Source organism: Stegostoma tigrinum, chromosome 1 (genome assembly GCF_030684315.1).
Source record: "Stegostoma tigrinum isolate sSteTig4 chromosome 1, sSteTig4.hap1, whole genome shotgun sequence".
NCBI lineage: Eukaryota > Metazoa > Chordata > Chondrichthyes > Orectolobiformes > Stegostomatidae > Stegostoma > Stegostoma tigrinum.
In genome coordinates, this window is record NC_081354.1 from 100,998,011 (window position 1) to 101,016,438 (window position 18,428).

Genomic DNA, 18,428 nt, shown 5'->3' on the forward strand with positions numbered 1-18,428 from the left:
GATAGATCGGTTTCTCAACAGAGATGAATGGTCCCCCTCACCTATCAATACTTGTGATTAGTCTCATTAGCTTTCAGCCAAACTAAGAGCATTTAGAGGCACAAAAACAGATGGTGTTTCAGCCACAGACACATTTCCCCATGTGTATATTCAGATCAGAAATGACAAAGGAATCCAAAGCATTACACATCCCTTGTTCTATTATGGTGAAAGGGCAGGGTGAAAACATGAGCACAACAGAATCACCTAAAGAGTTAATCTGAAGCACAGGGATTTAACCATAATTACTCAACTGTACGAAAATATTCGCCAAATGCAAACACCTGGGAAAAAGACACTTACGTAATGTACTCTGCTGGAAAGAATCAGAACGGTGTAGATTGAAAGTATTCTTCCTAAAAACATTCTTTAAGAGTTGAGCTCGTTCACTTAAGCTTTTCAGGAAAGAGAGAATTAGAATTAATTGAAACGCTCTAGGAAAAATATGTCAATATTAATTTTTTTGCTGGTTGCAAAAATAGAATATATTTAGTACATTACAAATTGAAAATTTAAATTGAGATCTGTCAGTTCATCACCACATAAGACAAATTCACACCATTTTGTCAACTGTCAACACTCAACAAGTATAAAATCTAAAGCCTTTCTAACCAGTACAACTAAAATGTATTCTTTACAAGTGTATCATCTGAAAACAAATAAACTGTAAATTATATTTGTGAATAATAACTTCTATATTTAAACAAGTTACATTGAACTACCCACAATTTGTTGACATTGAAAAGATATTCAAAGTTTGAATAAAACAAATTGAGAGCATTTTTTAAAAAAAGTTCTTAGCCACATCAGACTTGAAAACAATAGATGGACAACTCATCTACTAACTCACTTAATTAAATAGTTCATTAATATGGAAGAAATCTGCTATTCTTAATCATTCTGGAATGTACATAACACTGGAGTTTTGTGGTCCTTCACTGGTAGGTCTTAAACTCTTTGAGGCCCTCCCACCTATTTTTGACTTGTTACAAGTTTATAGGGGATGGTCAAGACCGAAAGTAGCCTTTCCCCTAGTTTCTCCATTAAGACACCACCTACCTCGGGTCTCAATTCACATTTTTGGTCAAAAAAATCCCCTGCTAGTCCTGGATTCCTGGACTTAGAAACTAGGGACTGCGCGGGTGATGTCTTGGACAGTGTAACTGCTGGGACTACAGAGCTGTAAGCCAATCTGATTAGGTGCAGGTTTCACCCTTTGATCAGGTCTCTGGCCATTTAATGCTATTTAATGGTTATGGGCTATTATGACTGGCGAGATGAGCTTCCTGCAAACTGTCAGTTTGACACGGCAGGAAGCCTACTTCAAAACCTTGTCCAAAATTTCCATAACATCTAAGGGCAGCAAGTAGGGAGGAAATGAAATAATTACTTATCACCAGTGAAGAAGAATTAAAAAACAAATGGAGCAAAGGGCTGATAAGTTCATTGCTCTGTATCACCGAAACTTAAAAGTGGTGATTACAGAAACAGTGAATACATTGATTATAATCTTTAAAAATTCCCTAGATTCTAGGGAAAGCAGGTAACAAGTCAGTTAGCCAATACCTATCTCGAGGATAATGATACCATTTCCTTAATAATGAATTCCAGCAAGACACTTAGAAAATCATAAAATTTTCAACGAGAGTCAACGTGGCCTTACGAAAGACTTAAGTTAGATTCATTAGACAACATTTGGATATGCTGGAGCGAGCTTTACTTTGGCTAGCTTTTAACTTTAATTTTAAACCTTGTGTTCTGAGGGAATGGTGAAAATGGAAAGGCAGCAAGGTTTTAACATTTTAAATTGAAGGTGTATTTTCCTGCACAGATATGTTATATTTGAAGTGCATTCAATCAATTTGTGACAAAGTATGCCCTGAAGATGTGATAAGGCACTATACAGATGGAAAAGCTTATTTGCAAGCATCTATTTTAGTAACATTGCTTAAGGAAAGTGGTATGAAAGGGTGTGGATAAGCAAATGGGAGATATCTGAGGAGAGAGTTATGCCGAGTTGCCTGTTGCGTTCCCTGGGAATTGGTTTCAGGAGGTACGCTGTATGCTTGGTACACAGGACACAGGCTAAGTATACTAATAATATAAAATTGTAATGAAAAATGTAAAAATGTAGTGGCTTCAAGATGTTAATTCTGACTGCATACTATAAAAGCGGTGTTTGCCAATTCAGATTATTTATAGTTAGTGATGCTAGTGCTAGTTCCAACATTGAAGTGAGAGCTGAAAAGTTTGAAAATGGTTAGCTTGAGAGGTCTAGGATCTCTGGAAGTGAAAATTTTAAAAGGAGGATCAAATCATTAATTTGATTAGACAATAGCTACTTTAATATCTCAGTGGCCTAAACCTATCCAGCCACTATGTTAAAAATAAAATCAAACTACTTAATAATTTAAAATTTATGATTTATTTTAAGTAGAATGGTTGAATCCACTTCATCATAAATGTCTTTTAAATCCAGAATATTTAGATAACTATTTCTGCTGTTTATAGCGTAATGATATAAATGTCATTTAGATGACATCTTAATCTCATGTCTAGTCGCTGTGGTAGAAAATAACTGCACGGGGTTTAGTCTTACAACGGTGTGGTTTAGATTAAATTTTAATCTGTTAAACTAACATCGTGCAGAAACGTTTGTACTAATTTTAAATAAACACGTAAAACAAAGTAATACAGCATGGGGGAAATGTTTCAACCAACATTCTGAAGACCAGTTTAATTTTTTCCTCTCTTTGCTCTTTTTCCATTATTTTTTGTTTTTTCAAAATGTAAAATGTCAAGTGCAATAATAATATGATTTTTAATGTTAAACAAAAGAGCAACATAATTTCCCAAATTAATATTCATTGAACATATTGCATGCTGTTGGTAAAGCATGTATGTTTTGGAAAACTGTAGGTAAATAGTATTTCTCCAAATTAGCATCAAAATGACAAACAGGCCTACTGTAGGAAATAATAATTCTTCTTCAACTTTTGGCAATTAGCTTTTTAGGTTTGCAACAATTTTTTTTTCCAGAGTTGATGATGAGAAGGAGATTGGAGGAAGCTTATTTAATTGATAGATGTAAGATCTGAAAGAGTTAATTACTTGGTTCTTTTACCTTTCTTATTTCAGGAGGAGTATTACAGTTCTCCTAGCTTTCCACTTGCCTTTGAAGAATAATCCAACAAGTTATCAATCCACCATCACCCTCTTCTGCCTGTTCTCACCTTGAGCAACTATTCTCAACTCTACTCATGTGATTGTGGAAAAAAAAGATATTGTTATGGTATCATACTTGGGTCCTGGTTATGCCTAATGTTTTGCGGAGAATGTGAAATTGTTTCAAGGTGTTCTTCTGACCTTGTCTTCTCTTACAGTGATGACACTGTTGTTGCTGCTTCTTATTATTTTCTCTTGTGATATGCTTGTGCATGGGTACACAACCATGTGTAAATGCTCATCTAAGTCACAGGTTATCCTGGTTACCACCAGCCTTTCATTATTGCTGCTTTTAAATTGTGCAACATCCTTCTTAACAGCACCAACATCAAATGAACTGTAATGGTTCAAGAACTGTTCATTACTATCATCTCCAACGCAATTAGCTACGGTCAATAAATCTAGCCTTGTCACAAAGCGCACATTCCACAAACTAATAAAATAAAATGCACATATGTTGGGCTTGAACTGATGGAAGTGAGTGACATTTTGAATTTTTAACATGATATGCTGTAAAATTTAATTAAAGAAAATGAAACTACAGTGAGACTAAATTTAAAAATATTCAAAAATTTCAATTAAAGACAGAGTTTATAGCATTCTGCCCTGGTTCCCCTAAAAATCCATTAACGTCATTGAGAGACCACTGTGCTGAAGAAATATAGCGGAGGATATTTATATTTGATTATCAGTGGGGGTTGGGTGTGGCTTGAAGATGATCATCTCATGGGCATAATTATAGTTTGGGTGGAGAATCTGATGAACAGAGATGAAAAATTTACCATGTTGTAGCAACGTGGGCAACTCATCTATATTCAAAATTCTAATTTAGAATGCTTAATTTGTTTTACTCAAGTTATTGCTGTAACTCAGCAGAAATAAGAGAAAATCTCAGGTCATTTTGCTCTTAACTTTCTAATTAGATTAAGTATTCACCTTTCAGTTCACTTTTTTTCTAATAGGCATTCTGATCCACTGGGTATTTCAGCATTTCCAACTTTTGTTTCAGATCTCCAGTGTGCATTTTTTTCAAATCAAATTGATTATGTTCTGAACTGCAGATTAAGTATTATTTGTTTAGTTTATTTGATTGTGCTACTCAGAAGAAACACAGGTGCTATTATCAGGCTACACAGTTCCTTAGAAATCGATAAAAAGTTATAACTAACATCAAGAGCAAAATCACAGTTGCCTGAATGTTTATTACAAGCCACGTTTGTTTGGTATATCACTAAACACAAACATAATCCCTCAGGACAATTGTCTATTCAAATATTGGAAAGCATTTATTTTACTTTCATACATACCATTATCAATTATTCTTATAAATGTTGTTGCCATCATTTAGCTATAAGAAAACCTGACTCACTACAGAGTGCCTAATGGGATGTATGCCATAATGGTTTGATTTGTCTTTTCCACAATTAAGCACTTTATTGATTTTTGACTATCTCAAATGCTCTTGATGTTATAAATGTTAGCCTATTCAAAACTGCACAGAAGAACCTGAACAGAATTTGGCTATTCAACCTCTTGAAGCCCATTTTCCCATTCATTACGTTCATGACTGACTAATCTTCTCCTCGATACCGCTTTCCTGCACTATCCCCATAATCCCTTGGTATTTTTAATATCCATTTAATACATACATCAGTGGAAATCATTCAACTGACAGCTCTGACATTAACCGAATTCAGAAAATACTTGCCCTTCTCCGAAAATAATCACCTTTCTCCAGCTTTTAATCCCAACATCCTCCTGCAGGTTGCTACCTCAAAATTATACTCTCAATGTCAGATCTATTTTCAAGGATCCAAATAAAGCTTTTGTCCTATCCAAAACACCAAAATATTGAATCTAGACACAAATGAGATTCTGTGATTGTCTTCAATCTCTGTTGAATTTAAGACTCACACCTACATGCGGCTTCGGGTTAATCTCATAGTTCTATCGTTGACTTTCTCAGTTCCGCTACTTCAATACGATCACCCTTGGCAACAATATTTATTTCAATCTTTTTGACGTCAAGTTAACCAAAGACCATTGGTCTCACTCCTCAGTTTGCCCATCAATACTACAGCTGATATGAGGCTCTCCAACTGTGTAAGATAACAAAGTGTGGAGCTGGATGAACACAGCAGGCCAAGCAGCATCTCAGGAGCACAAAAGCTGATGTTTCGGGCCTTGACCCTTCATCAGAGAAGGGGATGGGGAGAGGGAACTGGAATAAATAGGGAGAGGGGGGAGGTGGACCGAAGATGGAGAGAAAAGAAGATAGATAGAGAGGAGAGTATAGGTGAGGAGGTAGGGAGGGGATAGGTCAGTACAGGGAAGACGGACAGGTCAACGCGGCGGGATGAGGTGGTAGGTAGGAAATGGAGGTGCGGTTTGAGGTGGGAGGAAGGGATGGGTGAGAGGAAGAACAGGTTAGGGAAGCGGAGACAGGCTGGACTTCACAAGCTTCAAAATCTCCCCTTCCCCCACTGCATCCCAAAACCAGCCCAGTTCTTCCCCTGTCCCCACTGCATCACAAAACCAGCCCAGCTCGTCTCATCCCCCACACTGCATCCCAAAACCAGCCCAGCCTGTCTCCGCTTCCCTAACCTGTTCTTCCTCTCAACCATCCCTTCCTCCCACCTCAAGCCGCACCTCCATTTCCTACCTACCACTTCATCCCGCCTCCTTGGCCTGTCCGTCTTCCCTGGACTGACCTATCCCCTCCCTAACTCCCCACCTCTCCTCTCCTCTCCACCTATCTTCTTTTCTCTCTATCTTCGGTCCGCCTCCCCCTCTGTCCTTATTTATTCCAGTTCCCTCTCCGATGAAGGGTCTAGGCCCAAAACATCAGCTTTTGTGCTCCCGAGTTGCTGCTTGGCCTGCTGTGTTCATCCAGCTCCACACTTTGTTATCTTGGATTCTCCAGCATCCGCAGTTCCCATTATCACTCTCCAACCGTGTATCTGCCTGGAGGAGCCCACACTTAACACTGACCATGAAATCGGTCCTCTTCACCCTTGGCAAACCCAATCAGTTCTCTGTACCTCGTGGATTTGGCTTCTGGATATCTCTTGTCCTCTGCAAATCCCTCCATAGTTTTGTTCTATACCAGCTCCAAAAATTCTTCCAGCTATTTCGTCCTGCATCTTTTGCCTGTTCACCACTGGACCAATGCTCATTCTTCACTTCTGATTGATAACTGATAGCCCTTTCTTCAATCATTACACTCCAACTTCAACATGTTTGCTTTATGATCGATCTTTTGATTTTCAAAAGCTCAAAAGATTCCTGCATTTCACTGTCCCTCTTAAAGAGAATTCTGTTTAGCTACCATTCAATAAGTATGCTTACAACTTCTCACTGTACATGAGATAGCACTGAAATTGTAGTTTAACTTCCATGGGTGGTTGTTTGGAAATTTATTATCTGAGAGGTTGTTCCTATTTCTACATTTTTACATCAAAGATAATTGCATTATCCTTATATGATAGTATCTTAGAAAAAAATGAACAGTATCTTTACAAAGTATGGTATATATTTTATACCTTTTGCCATACACAGCTGCACCTGGATCCTGGAATTGGGCTTCCAATTCTTGAACCTCTTCGACCAGGGTTTTACGTAAAGTTCTCTTAATGCTAAAAATGAACATTAAATTGATTCTTTTTGACAGATAGGTTAGAGGTCCCTAAAGGGATTAAAGTTCAAATATGGAAAAACATTTTCTCTGAATAGTATTTCACAGATTTCGAGAAAAGCATTTACAATTATGTACAAGGCAAAGCAAGTTTTCCAAAAAGTTATTCAAAATAGAAATTAAATCAAAACAGAGTGTAAAATATTTTAGACTGACATATTAAAAGAAAATAGTTTCACTGTTTGAATATTCTATGGAAGTTAGTCAGGATCGAGCCAAGAACTAGCACACTGAGCATCAGATTGTAAGTTCCATTACAGATAAGGTGCACTTATAACAGAATTCTTGTGTGGGCAAGAAGGAATGAAGTGGACACCAGCTGACTCTTTCAGGAATCACAAAGATGTTCAGAACTTGGTTTCTTGATTATCCAATTTTGTGTCTTTTTCATATTTTTCACCTTTGATTTAATTTTATCTTGCTGAAACCTATCCAAGCCTCAGAGTATTGCAGCTTAATCATTTTCCAACAAGTACTACAATTCATGTTTTCTTTCTACAGAAGCTTTTTAAATGCTTCAGAAGTTGCCTGGGTTCACAATGTCATGAAATGAAGTAATGTCCTTCAAGATAATCACTCTGTCCAGAAATTCTATCAAGTAATTCAAATACTTCATGTCACTACGCTAATTTCAAATTGTCACACTAACACTTCAGCTTGCTGCTTTATTTATTCTTTTTTAAATGAATTTCTTTTCTTTTAGATCTCGACGTTTCAAAGATTTTTACTTTTATCTTTGTCATACGTACACCTTGTAAGTCACATCCCAGAGAAGAGAAGTAATCGGGATGAAGAATAGGCCCATCCAAAACACACCAGAGCTGAACAACATTACAGCCTGCAGAAGTGAATAAAACATAATTTTCACATTTTAAGCTGTAATAAATATATTTTCAAAATCAAAAATTATTTACAATCTTGTACTGATGGTTCATTGCCATGAGTCATAGGTGGGAAGGAGATTATCCTCAAATTAGCATCAATATTTTCAAATGGCCCACCAACAATCACAAAGATTTATCTAATACATTTTATTGTTATGCCTATGCATTTTAAGCCTACTGGTAGAAGTTTTGATGCTTTGGAACAGCACAAGAAAATGAAACAATATCTTCAAGGCTTTAAAAGCAAAGTACAGCAGATGTTAGAAATCCAAAATAAATGCAGAAAATGCTGGAGAAAGCACATCTGGTAGCAAAGTTCTGAAGCAGTGTCATACTGGACTTGAAATATGAACTGTTTCTCTCTCCACAAATGTTGCCAGACCTCCTAAGTCATTACTTGAAGGATGTAGTTGCCTAAGAGGGAGTGCATCAAAGAATCTGTAGACTGATTTCTAGATGAGGGGATTGTCCTATGAAGAAAAGTTGTCTAGTATAGGCCTATATTCCCTAGTAGTTAGAAGAATGAAAGGCAATTGGATTGAAACAAACTTCACAAAAGGTTAACAAAGTGTGGAGCTGGATGAACACAGCAGGCCAAGCAGCATCTTAGGAGCACAAAAGCCTGACATTTCAGGCCTAGACGCTTCATCAGAAAAGGGGGATGGGAAAGAGGGTTCTGAAATAAATAGGGAGACAGGCGGAGGCAGACCAAAGATGGATAGAGGAGAAGATAGGTGGAGAGGAGAGTATAGGTGGGGAGGTATGGAGGGGATAGGTCAGTCCGGGGAGGACGGACAGGTCAAGGGGACGGGATGAGGTTAGTAGGTAGGAAATGGAGTGTTGGGCTAGGTGCTGGAGGATTTATGTCCTGGCTTGGTTGTAAACAAGGAATTGGCCATTTGCAATTGACATGAGGGGACATTTCTTCACTCAAAAGGTCAGAAGTTTCTGGAATTCCTGATCTCAGACAGTTGAGAATACTCAGTTAAGTATACTCAAGACAGAGATCAAACAATATTCGATGCTAACTGAATTAACTAACATAGCAACAGTGCAGGAAACGTGCAATTGAGGTGGACATCAGCCATCATCATTTTGATCATATGTATAATAGCCTAAAAAGGCCAAATGTCTTCTCCCGATCCTATTTCTAAGTTCTTATATAAAAACATTCTGCCTCAAACTAATCTGGTGAAAAACTAAACACAACACCCAGGTGGATAACAATGGAAACGTTTTGGAGGATAACATGGTCAAGTATATCAAAGATTGCAGACAGGTCCAGGAGGACAACGAAGGATAATTTATCTTTAAGAACGTCATGGAGGATGTCATTTATGGCTTTGATAAGCATAATTCAGATACATTATAATTACTTTCAACATTTTAACTTGTCTCCCCCCAATCCCCCGCTCAAGAGTTCTCACCTCCTACTATCTACAGTCTCAACTCTCATCATTACTTCATAGAATCTCTTCACCAGGTTGGCCAATTCCTTTTACACTTCAAGTACTGGATCCTTTATTTCTTCTTTCAGTAACTATCTTTTGGATTCTTTTGATATTAAAATGGATTCTAGTCCTCAAAAATTTCAGTCAACTCCAATCATTGTCCCTGATCAAAGGCATCACTATTGGAACCTGCAACAATCCTCGCCATGATAATAAAATGTGAGGCTGGATGAACACAGCAGGCCAAGCAGCATCTCAGGAGCACAAAAGCTGACGTTTCGAGCCTAGACCCTTCATCAGAGAGGATGGGTTAGGGTTAGGGTTAGGGTTCTGATGAAGGGTCTAGGCCCGAAACGTCAGCTTTTGTGCTCCTGAGATGCTGCTTGGCCTGCTGTGTTCATCCAGCCTCACATTTTATTATCTTGGAATCTCCAGCATCTGCAGTTCCCATTATCTCTGACACAGTCCTCGCCATACCTGTTTGATAAGCCATGTGGTTCACTCTTGTTCTAATGCGACTGCGGCTTCCAGATTCCGCGCCTCAAGTTCTCATATCAGTCTGATTATTGTGTAAGTGCTTCTTTCTGCACTTGTTTCAACCATAAAAATTTCATTAACATGTTTTTCGTTTCCATATATCACAAGATGTGATTTTTTTCTTGACCTGGAAAAATTTTTTCTTCAGAACTTGCCATATTTTCTAAACTGATTCACCACTTCCAGGGAAAATTCCACCCTTAGTGTGAGAAAATTATTCAGATTCCCCATCAGAAACAATATGGGCTGATGAACAGGTAGTTTAAATTGGGAACGAAAGGCCATATCTCATGAATTTTAGTTGGACTTTGAGGTTATCATGAATATGGTGGATAGGGAAATATCAATGTTCTTTACATGGTCTTCAGGGAACTCGGATAAAATTCCATACAAGAGGTTATGAGCAACTATGAAAACATACGGAGCTGAATAACCTTGTGACATGGGTTGGTTATACACTGGAGGTCAGACTGACAGTAAGTGATACTCTCTGGGCTCCAAACTAGGACCTTAATATTTCACCAGATACATTAATTAATTAGTTGAAGCAATTAAGAGTTGAATATCCATATCCATTACTAACATTAAGCTAAGAGGGCACAGTAAGTTGAGTGATGAGGGGAAGATTTCAAAGGATAGAGAAGGCTGAGTGACTGCACTAAATTTTGACATTTGGAGGTCAATGTGGGAAAGTAGAAGGTGATCCAATTCAGGTCTGAGAAAGCCAAATCGGAGCATTTTCTTAATGGCAAGAGGACAAAATGATTTAAGCATTCATATATACAAATCAGTAAATGCTAGTTTATTTAATTTATTTTTTCATTAGCTAAGCTAGTATTTGACGCTCAATTTTATTTGGCTATAAGCTGTCTTCTTGGACTGTTGTGGCCCATGTCATGCAGTTTCACCCATGTGCTGTTAGAAAGGGAGTTTGGCCCTGTCATAGTGAAAGAACAGTGATATAATACCAAGTCATGAAGTTTTGTGAGATAACAAGGCGTAGAGCTGCATGAACACAGCAGGCCAAGTAGCATCAGAGGTGCGGGAAGGCTGACATTTTGGGCCCAGACCCTTTTTCAGAAATGGGGGAGGGGAAGGGGGTTTCCGAAACAAATAGGGCGAGAGGGGAGGTGGATAGAAGATGGATAGATGACAAGATAGGTGGAGAGGAGACAGACAGGTCAAAGAGGTGGGGATGGAGTCAGTAAAGGTGAGTGCAGGTGCGGAGGTAAGGAGGAGATAGGTCAGTCCAAGGAGGACAGACAGGTCAAGGGGGCGGGATGAGGTTAGTAGGTAGGAGATGGGGATGGCGTTTGAGGTGGGAGGAGGGAATAGGTGGGAGGAAGGACAGGTTAGGGAGGCGGGGGACGAACTGGGCTGGTTTTGGGATATGGTCGGGGGAGGGGAGATTTTGAAGCTTGTGAAGTCCACAGTAATACCATTGGGCTGCAGGGTTCCCAAGCGGAATATGAGTTGCTGTTCCTGCAACCTTTGGGTAGCATCGTTGTGGCACTGCAGGAGGCCCAGAATGGGCATGTCGTCTGAGGAGTGGGAGGTGGAGTTGAAATGGTTCACGACTGGGAGGTTTAGTTGTTTCGTGCAAACCGAGCATAGGTGCTCTGCGAAGCGGTCCCCAAGCCTCCGCTTGGTTTCCGCAATGTAGAGGAGGCCACAATGGGAACAGCGGATGCAGTATGTCTCATTGGCAGATGTGTAGGTGAACATCTGCTTCATGTGGAAAGTCTTCTTGGGGCCTGGGACAGTGGTGAGGGAGGTGGTGTAGGGGCAGGTGTTGCACTTCCTGTGATTGCAGGGAAAAGTGCTGTGTGTGGTGGGGCTGGAGGGGAGTGTAGAGTGGAGAAGGGAGTCACGGAGAGAGTGGTCTCTCCAGAAAGCAGATAAGGGTGGGGAGGGAAAAATGTCTTTGGTGGTGGGGTCGGATTGCAGATGGCGGAAGCGTCGGAGGATGATGCATTGGATGTGGAGGTTGGTGGGGTGGTATATGAGGATGAGGAGGATTCTGTTTTGGTTGTTATTGCAGAAAGGGGGTGTGAGGAATGAGTTGGGTAAAATGCAGGAGACACAGTCAAGGGTGTTCTCGACCACGACCGGGGGTGGGGTGTGGAATTGGTTGGGGAATTGCGGTTCTTGAAAAACGAGGACACCGGAGATGTACAGGAGTGGAAAGCCTCATCCTGGGAGCAGATGTGGCGGAAGTGAAGGAATTGGGAATAGGGGATGGCATTTTTGCAGGAATGTGGGTGGAAGGAGGTGTATTCTAGGTAGCTGTGGGCGTCGGTGGGCTTGAAACAGATATCAGTTTCTAGGTGGTTGCCAGAGATGGAGACAGAGAGGTATCAGAGATGGTCCAGGTGAACTTATGGTTGGAGTGGAAGGTGTTGGTGAAATGGATGAATTATTCGAGTTCCTTGTGGGAGCATAGGGTGGGGCCAATGCAGTCATCAATGTAACTGAGGAAGAGGTGGGGTTTCGGGCCAGTGTAGGTATGGAAGAGGGATTGTTGCACGTAACTTCCAAAGAGGCAGGCATAGCTTGGGCCCATGCGGGCACCCATGGCCACCCCCATTTTCTGTATGAAGTGGGAAGAATTGAAAGAGAAGTTGTTGTTGAGAGTGAGGACGAGTTCGACTAAGCTGATGAGCGTGTCAGTGGAGGGGGACTGATCAGGCCTGCGGAACAGGAAGAAGTGGAGGGCCTTTAGCCCATCTGTATGGGGAATGCAGATGTATAGGGACTGGATGTCCATGGTAAAGATGAAGTGTTGGGGACTGGGGAATTGGATGTTCTGGAGGAGGTGGAGGGTGTGGGTGGTGTCACATATGTAGGTAGGGAGTTCCTGGACCAAGGGGGAGAAAATGGAGTCCAGATAGGTGGAGATGAGTTCAGTGGGGCAGGAGCAGGCGGAGACAATGGGTCGACCAGAGCAGTCAGTTTTGTGGATTTTGAGAAGGAGATAGAAGCGGGCGGTGCGGGGTTGGGGAACGATGAGGATGGAGGCTGTGGGTGGGAGGTCATCTGAGGTGATGAGGTTGTGAATGGTTTGGGAGATGGTTTGGTGCTCAGGGGTGGGGTCGTGGTCCAGGGGGCGGTAGGAGGTGGTGTCGGAGATTTGGCTCCTGGCCTTGGTGATGTAGAGGTCAGTGCGCCATACTACAACTGCACCTCCCCTGTCTGCAGATTTGATGGTAAGGTTGGGATTGGAGCAAGGGGCTGCACGTTCTGTGGGGTAGAGGTTGGAGTGGGTGAGAGGGGTGGAGAGGTTGAGGCGACTGATGTCTCGATGGCAGTTGGAGATAAAGAATTCGAGGGAGGGTAGGAGGCCTTGGGGTGTTATCCAGGAGGAGGGAGGAGGGGTCAGTAGACCGGGGGGGGGGTCAGGGTCACGGTTGAAAAAGTAAGCGCAGAGGCAGAGGCGGCGGAAAAACTGCTCAATGTCCAAATGTGACCAGTGTTCATTGATGTGTGGGTGGACGGGGACAAAGGTGAGCCCTTTACTAAGGACTGACCATTTGTCCTCAGTAAGGGGGGGGTCTGGGGGAATGGTGAAGATGTGGCAGGGCTGGGTGTTATTGTACCCTCATGATGTTTTGTGGTTTAGTTTCATAAATGATGGTGGTTGTGTTCCTTATCTGCTATCCTTGTCATTCTAGGTTAGCTGGTACTGTCAAAGAAGCTTTGGAGAATTGCTACAGTGCATCATCTCGACGGTGGAGAGCGTGAATGTTAAAGTTGGTAGACGGGGTACTAATCAAGCTTTGCTCTAAATGGTATCAAGCTTGGAGTGTTGCCAGAGCTGCATTCATACAGATAAGTGGTCAGCATTCCATCACATTCCTGGCTTGTACCAGAATTTACGGAGTCTAGAAGTGAGTTCCGTGCTGCAGAATTATTGATGTCTGACCTACTATTAGAAAAGAACACGAATAGAATAGAATACCTAAAACGTGGAAACAGTTCATTTGGCCCAACAAGTCCACACTGACCCTCTGAAGAGCATCTCACCCAAACCCATCCCCACAGTCTATATTTCCTATGGCTAACACATCTAACCTACACATCCCTTGACACTATGGGCCAATTTAGCTTGGCCAATTCACCAAACTTGTACATCTTTGGACTGTGGGAGGAAACAGTCCAAAGAAACATGGGGAGAATGTGCAAACTCTGCACAGACAGTTGCCTGAAGATAGAATCAAACCCAGGTCCCTGATGCCGAGAAGCAGCAGTGCTAACCACTGAGCCACAATATTTACATAGCTGTCCAGTTCAATTTTTGCTGAATGGTAAATTCCAGAATGTTGAAAATGGGAAATAGTGTGCTTCTAATATCATTGAATGTGAAGGGGACATGATGGTTAGATTCTGTCTTCTTAGAGGTAATTACTGCCTGGCACTTGTGTGGTACAAATGTGCAGAGACACAAAGCAATGTTGGTATTTAACCCAATGAAGGAAGGTAATAGAATAGGTTAGAATAGAATTAGAGAAACACTTGCTTTGCTGGAAGAATAGTGAACAAGGAGGCATAATGTTAAAAGTTTCACATTCACGGGTAAAATCAGGAAGCATGCCTTCATATAAAAAGCAGCTGAAATCCAGAACTCCCTTCCCCAGTAGGTTGTAGGTCCTTGGCCAATTGAGATTCAACACCAAGAATGATAGGTTTTTGTTGGTAATTGAAAGGCAGAGAAGGCTTGAAAGATTTGTTTCATATTAAACCCATTTGCAGCTCCTCTAACATGTCATTCTATTTGACTCACACCTTTTGTTTCCCTACAGCAAGTATCTTAAAAAGAGGCTAATTAGTTTCAATTTTTAATTGGCAATGCAGTGTTTGCATTTGAAATGTTAACATATTTTGATTTTTCTCAATGCAGATAAACTTGGATATTTCCAGCAAATTCTACTTTAGTTTTAGCTTTCCAGTTTGCTTTAACCATAATTTGTGAATTGTACATCTGCTCCCCTGTTACAGAATAACGTTATGTAATAGCAATCAACAAGTTTGACGTCTGAAAAATATTTATTTGTTGTCTCTTTCGACTGGCTGACAATATCTGTCATCAAGTGCCATGCAATAAAAATAGCTTTCATCTTCCGAATGATGTGACATGCTTCAGCTGCCTGTTAAAACTGTAGTCAAAACAAACCTTTTTCCATCATGTAAGATGCATCATGAGGAGTGAGAGTTGGATTACAGATAGCCAAAGTAAAATGAGTATCTTAAATGCGTCATTTTATAGCTTATTAAAGAAGCACAATTCTATTTCTACAAGTAGTTTCTTTCACTTTTGTTTTGTCATTACTCAGGATAAATTAAGAAAGACAATAGGTTCATGATCTATTTTAGCTATACATTTGTATTTACAACATCACCAAAAGACTTCCAAATTTATTATTCTTAATGGTTTTAAAGTAATGTTGAAGATAAAATAAAAGATCTGCACATTTTCTTTCTCAAAAATCTTGAAATTCCTCAGTTAACATTAAAACAGCTGGTACCTTCCCAACTGACACTGTCACCAAATTAATCATTATATGCTCAACTTGACAGTGCCTGTAAATTTTCAGATCTCAGCTGTGGAGAATACCCAAGTGTATCCCTGTTCCAGACAAGCACCAAAACATGTTTGACAGATGTGTCTAGCAAGATATTTGAGGAGGGTGAAAAGTCTTGAGTGAAAAATGTCATTATTTATTTTTTCACATTTGGGTGAACAAGTCCTCATGGATAGGATTATAATTACTTTCATTTACTTCTATTGTGCCACAAGAACAAGTTGTAATAAACCTTACAAGCTCTTTCATTACATATTTAAAACACGCTGGGAAGATTTAAATCATTGTGGTTCACAGATGAGTGACGAGCTTGTTTTTAAAAGGTCTCTTTAACAGCCACTGATTGACCAGGTTTCCTCCTTTTCCTCTCCCTCCCCTCCCATAAATCTCAGTGTTTTCTGAAAATAGCTACGGTCCTTCATAAACTCTCGTAATTATTTTGATTACAGCAGTTCAGAGGTTCAGGGTGTTGTCCTACTTTGGTGCACTTCAGTGTACAGATTGACCATTCTGATGTTCTTACCTCAGTTGACGGGTGGGTTGGGGGTCGGAGGTTGGGAAATGCAGAAAGTGACAGCAATGTCAACATGTTTAACTAGCAGCATGATACAATGCCCAGTAAACAGTAACTACCACTTAACAGCTTAAAGTGTATGCCTAGATTGTACCTTCATGAATTTAAATTTGCTTTTATGAAGGTGCATCTATAATTGCAGCAAGTCTTGAAGCCTAACATCACTTCAGATTGGTGCAATATTTAAACTTCGAATAGTTTGTTTTAGGGACACTAATAAACAGTTCTCTTTTTACCATCCATTTGCACAGTTCCTGAAACTTCCATAGGCTAAGTTATCTATTGTTTCACTTATTCACTATCCAGGCTCTGCAGGAAAGGATAACTTGACTTCGTAAGAATGTAACAATGTAATAACTGCACTGCCTTTAAAAATGAATATCTATATATTGTTTCACAGACAAATCTGTTTAAAGACAATCAAAGTTACGATGAAACAATATCAACTTCATATTTTCATGTTATTAGAAAACAAATCATTCTGTTTATAGCACATAGAACTAAACAACACAGGAGCAGGCCCTTCTGCACATGATGTTGTGCCAAACATGATGGCTAACTGATGTCCATTTCAAGCCCACCGACTCCCACAGCTACCTAGAATACACCTCCTCCCACCCACCCTCCTGCAAAAATTCCATCCCCTATTCCCAATTCCTCCGCCTCCACCGCATCTGCTCCCAGGATGAGGCATTCCACTCCTGCACATCCCAGATGTCCACGTTCTTCAAGAACCACAACTTCCCCCCCCCCGCAGTGGTCGAGTACGCCCTTTAACCGCGTCTCCCGCAACACATCCTTCACACCCCGCCCCTGCCACAACCGCCCCAAGAGGATCCCCCTCGTTCTCACATACCACCCCACCAACCTCCGGATACAACGCATCATCATCCGACACTTCCACCATCTAAAATCCGATCCCACTACCCAAGACATTTTTCCATTCCCACCGTTGTCTGCTTTCCAGAGAGACCACTCTCGCCGTGCCTGCCTTGTCCGCTCCACACTCCCCTCCAACCCCACCACACCCGGCACCTTCCCCTGCAACCGCAGGAAGTGCTACACTTGCCCCCACACCTCCTCCCTCACCCCCATCCCAGGCCCCAAGATGACCTTCCATATTAAGCAGATGTTCACCTGCACATCTGCCAATGTGGTATACTATATCCACTGTACCCGGTGTGACTTCCTCTACATTGGGGAAACCAAGCGGTGGCTTGGGGACCGCTTTGCGGAACACCTCCGCTCGGTTCGCAATAAACAGTTAACGTTGACATACAAACAATGAACAAATGTACATGAGCTTGCTTTGCCATCTTAAAAGATCATGGCCGATTTGATTTCACCTCAACTGTACATTCCTGCATTCCTCCAATAATCGTTCATGCCTTTGTGATCAAGAATATATCCACTGCTTGCTTAAAAATATTTCAGACTTGAATACTTAAAAATATAATGTTTCTGCATCCATTGCTTTTTGAGGAAGGGCATCCCAACAATGCACAACCCTCAGAAAAATGCTTATTCCTCAAATCTGTCTTAAATGGGTAGAATGTTATTTTTAGGTTATGATCCCTAGTTCTAGCTTCTCCCACAAGAGGAAACATCCTTTCCACATCTACCCAGTCAAATCCACTCAAGATCTAAGATGTTTCAATTTATTCATATCTGATTCTTCTAAACTCCAGAGGATACAAGGCTAGCCCATGTAAGCTTTCCTCATAAGGCAGTTTGCTTATTCTTGGTATTAGTCTAGTACTTTGAACTGCCTCCAATGCATGGTGTGTCATAAATAGTACTGTACACGGTACACCAGATGTGGTCTTACTAATAACTTGCTTAACTGAAACATAACTTTCCTATTTTTGCATTCAATTCCTCTTGCAATAAAGACAACATGCTATTTTCTTTCTTGATCACTTGCTCTAACTGCAAAGTAACCTTCTGAGACAAAAACAGAAATTGCTGGAGAAACTCAGCAAGTCTGGCAGCATCTGTGGAGAGAAAGCAGAGATAATGTTTTAGATTCAGTGACCCTTCTTCAGAAGGTAGGAAAGATTGGTATAGATGCTGAAGATGCAGTGGGGTGAGGGTGGAGAAGTAAAGAGGTGGAGATGGAGCCCAGAGAAGAGATAACAGTGGTTAGGCAAACAAAGGAACAGGTAATGGTCAGTCTAGGAGAATCAATAGCTGCTAATGTGGGCCATAGGAACTAACAATGGGTTGGTGGTGGTAGCAGCCCATGTAATGACAAGGCCTGGTACATGACAGTTGGGGGAAGGACAAGGAAGAAGGTACTCAGGTCCTAAAATTATTGAACGCTAAAGGACTGAAAGGTCCCCAAGCAGAAAATGAGATGCTGTTCTTCCAGTTTGCACTGAGCTTTGCTGGAGCACCGCAGCAAACCTGAGACCGCTGTTGGCCAGGGGACAAGGTGGCATGTTG

General features: G+C 40.9%; 1 protein-coding gene across 5 annotated transcripts in view; it reads right to left on the minus strand.

Annotated features, from left to right (window-relative positions):
- The window catches only part of atp8a1 (ATPase phospholipid transporting 8A1), a 348,145-nt gene that overhangs the window by 3,434 nt on the left and 326,283 nt on the right, over positions 1–18,428 (minus strand). For all 5 annotated transcript variants that reach the window (XM_059647441.1, XM_059647433.1, XM_059647431.1 and 2 more), the window contains 3 exons: positions 7,708–7,796; positions 6,807–6,899; positions 343–434 (listed from right to left, as the gene is read on the minus strand). In XM_059647441.1, the coding sequence (XP_059503424.1) occupies positions 343–434; positions 6,807–6,899; positions 7,708–7,796 (274 nt within the window). The remainder of the gene's footprint in view (positions 1–342; positions 435–6,806; positions 6,900–7,707; positions 7,797–18,428) is intronic.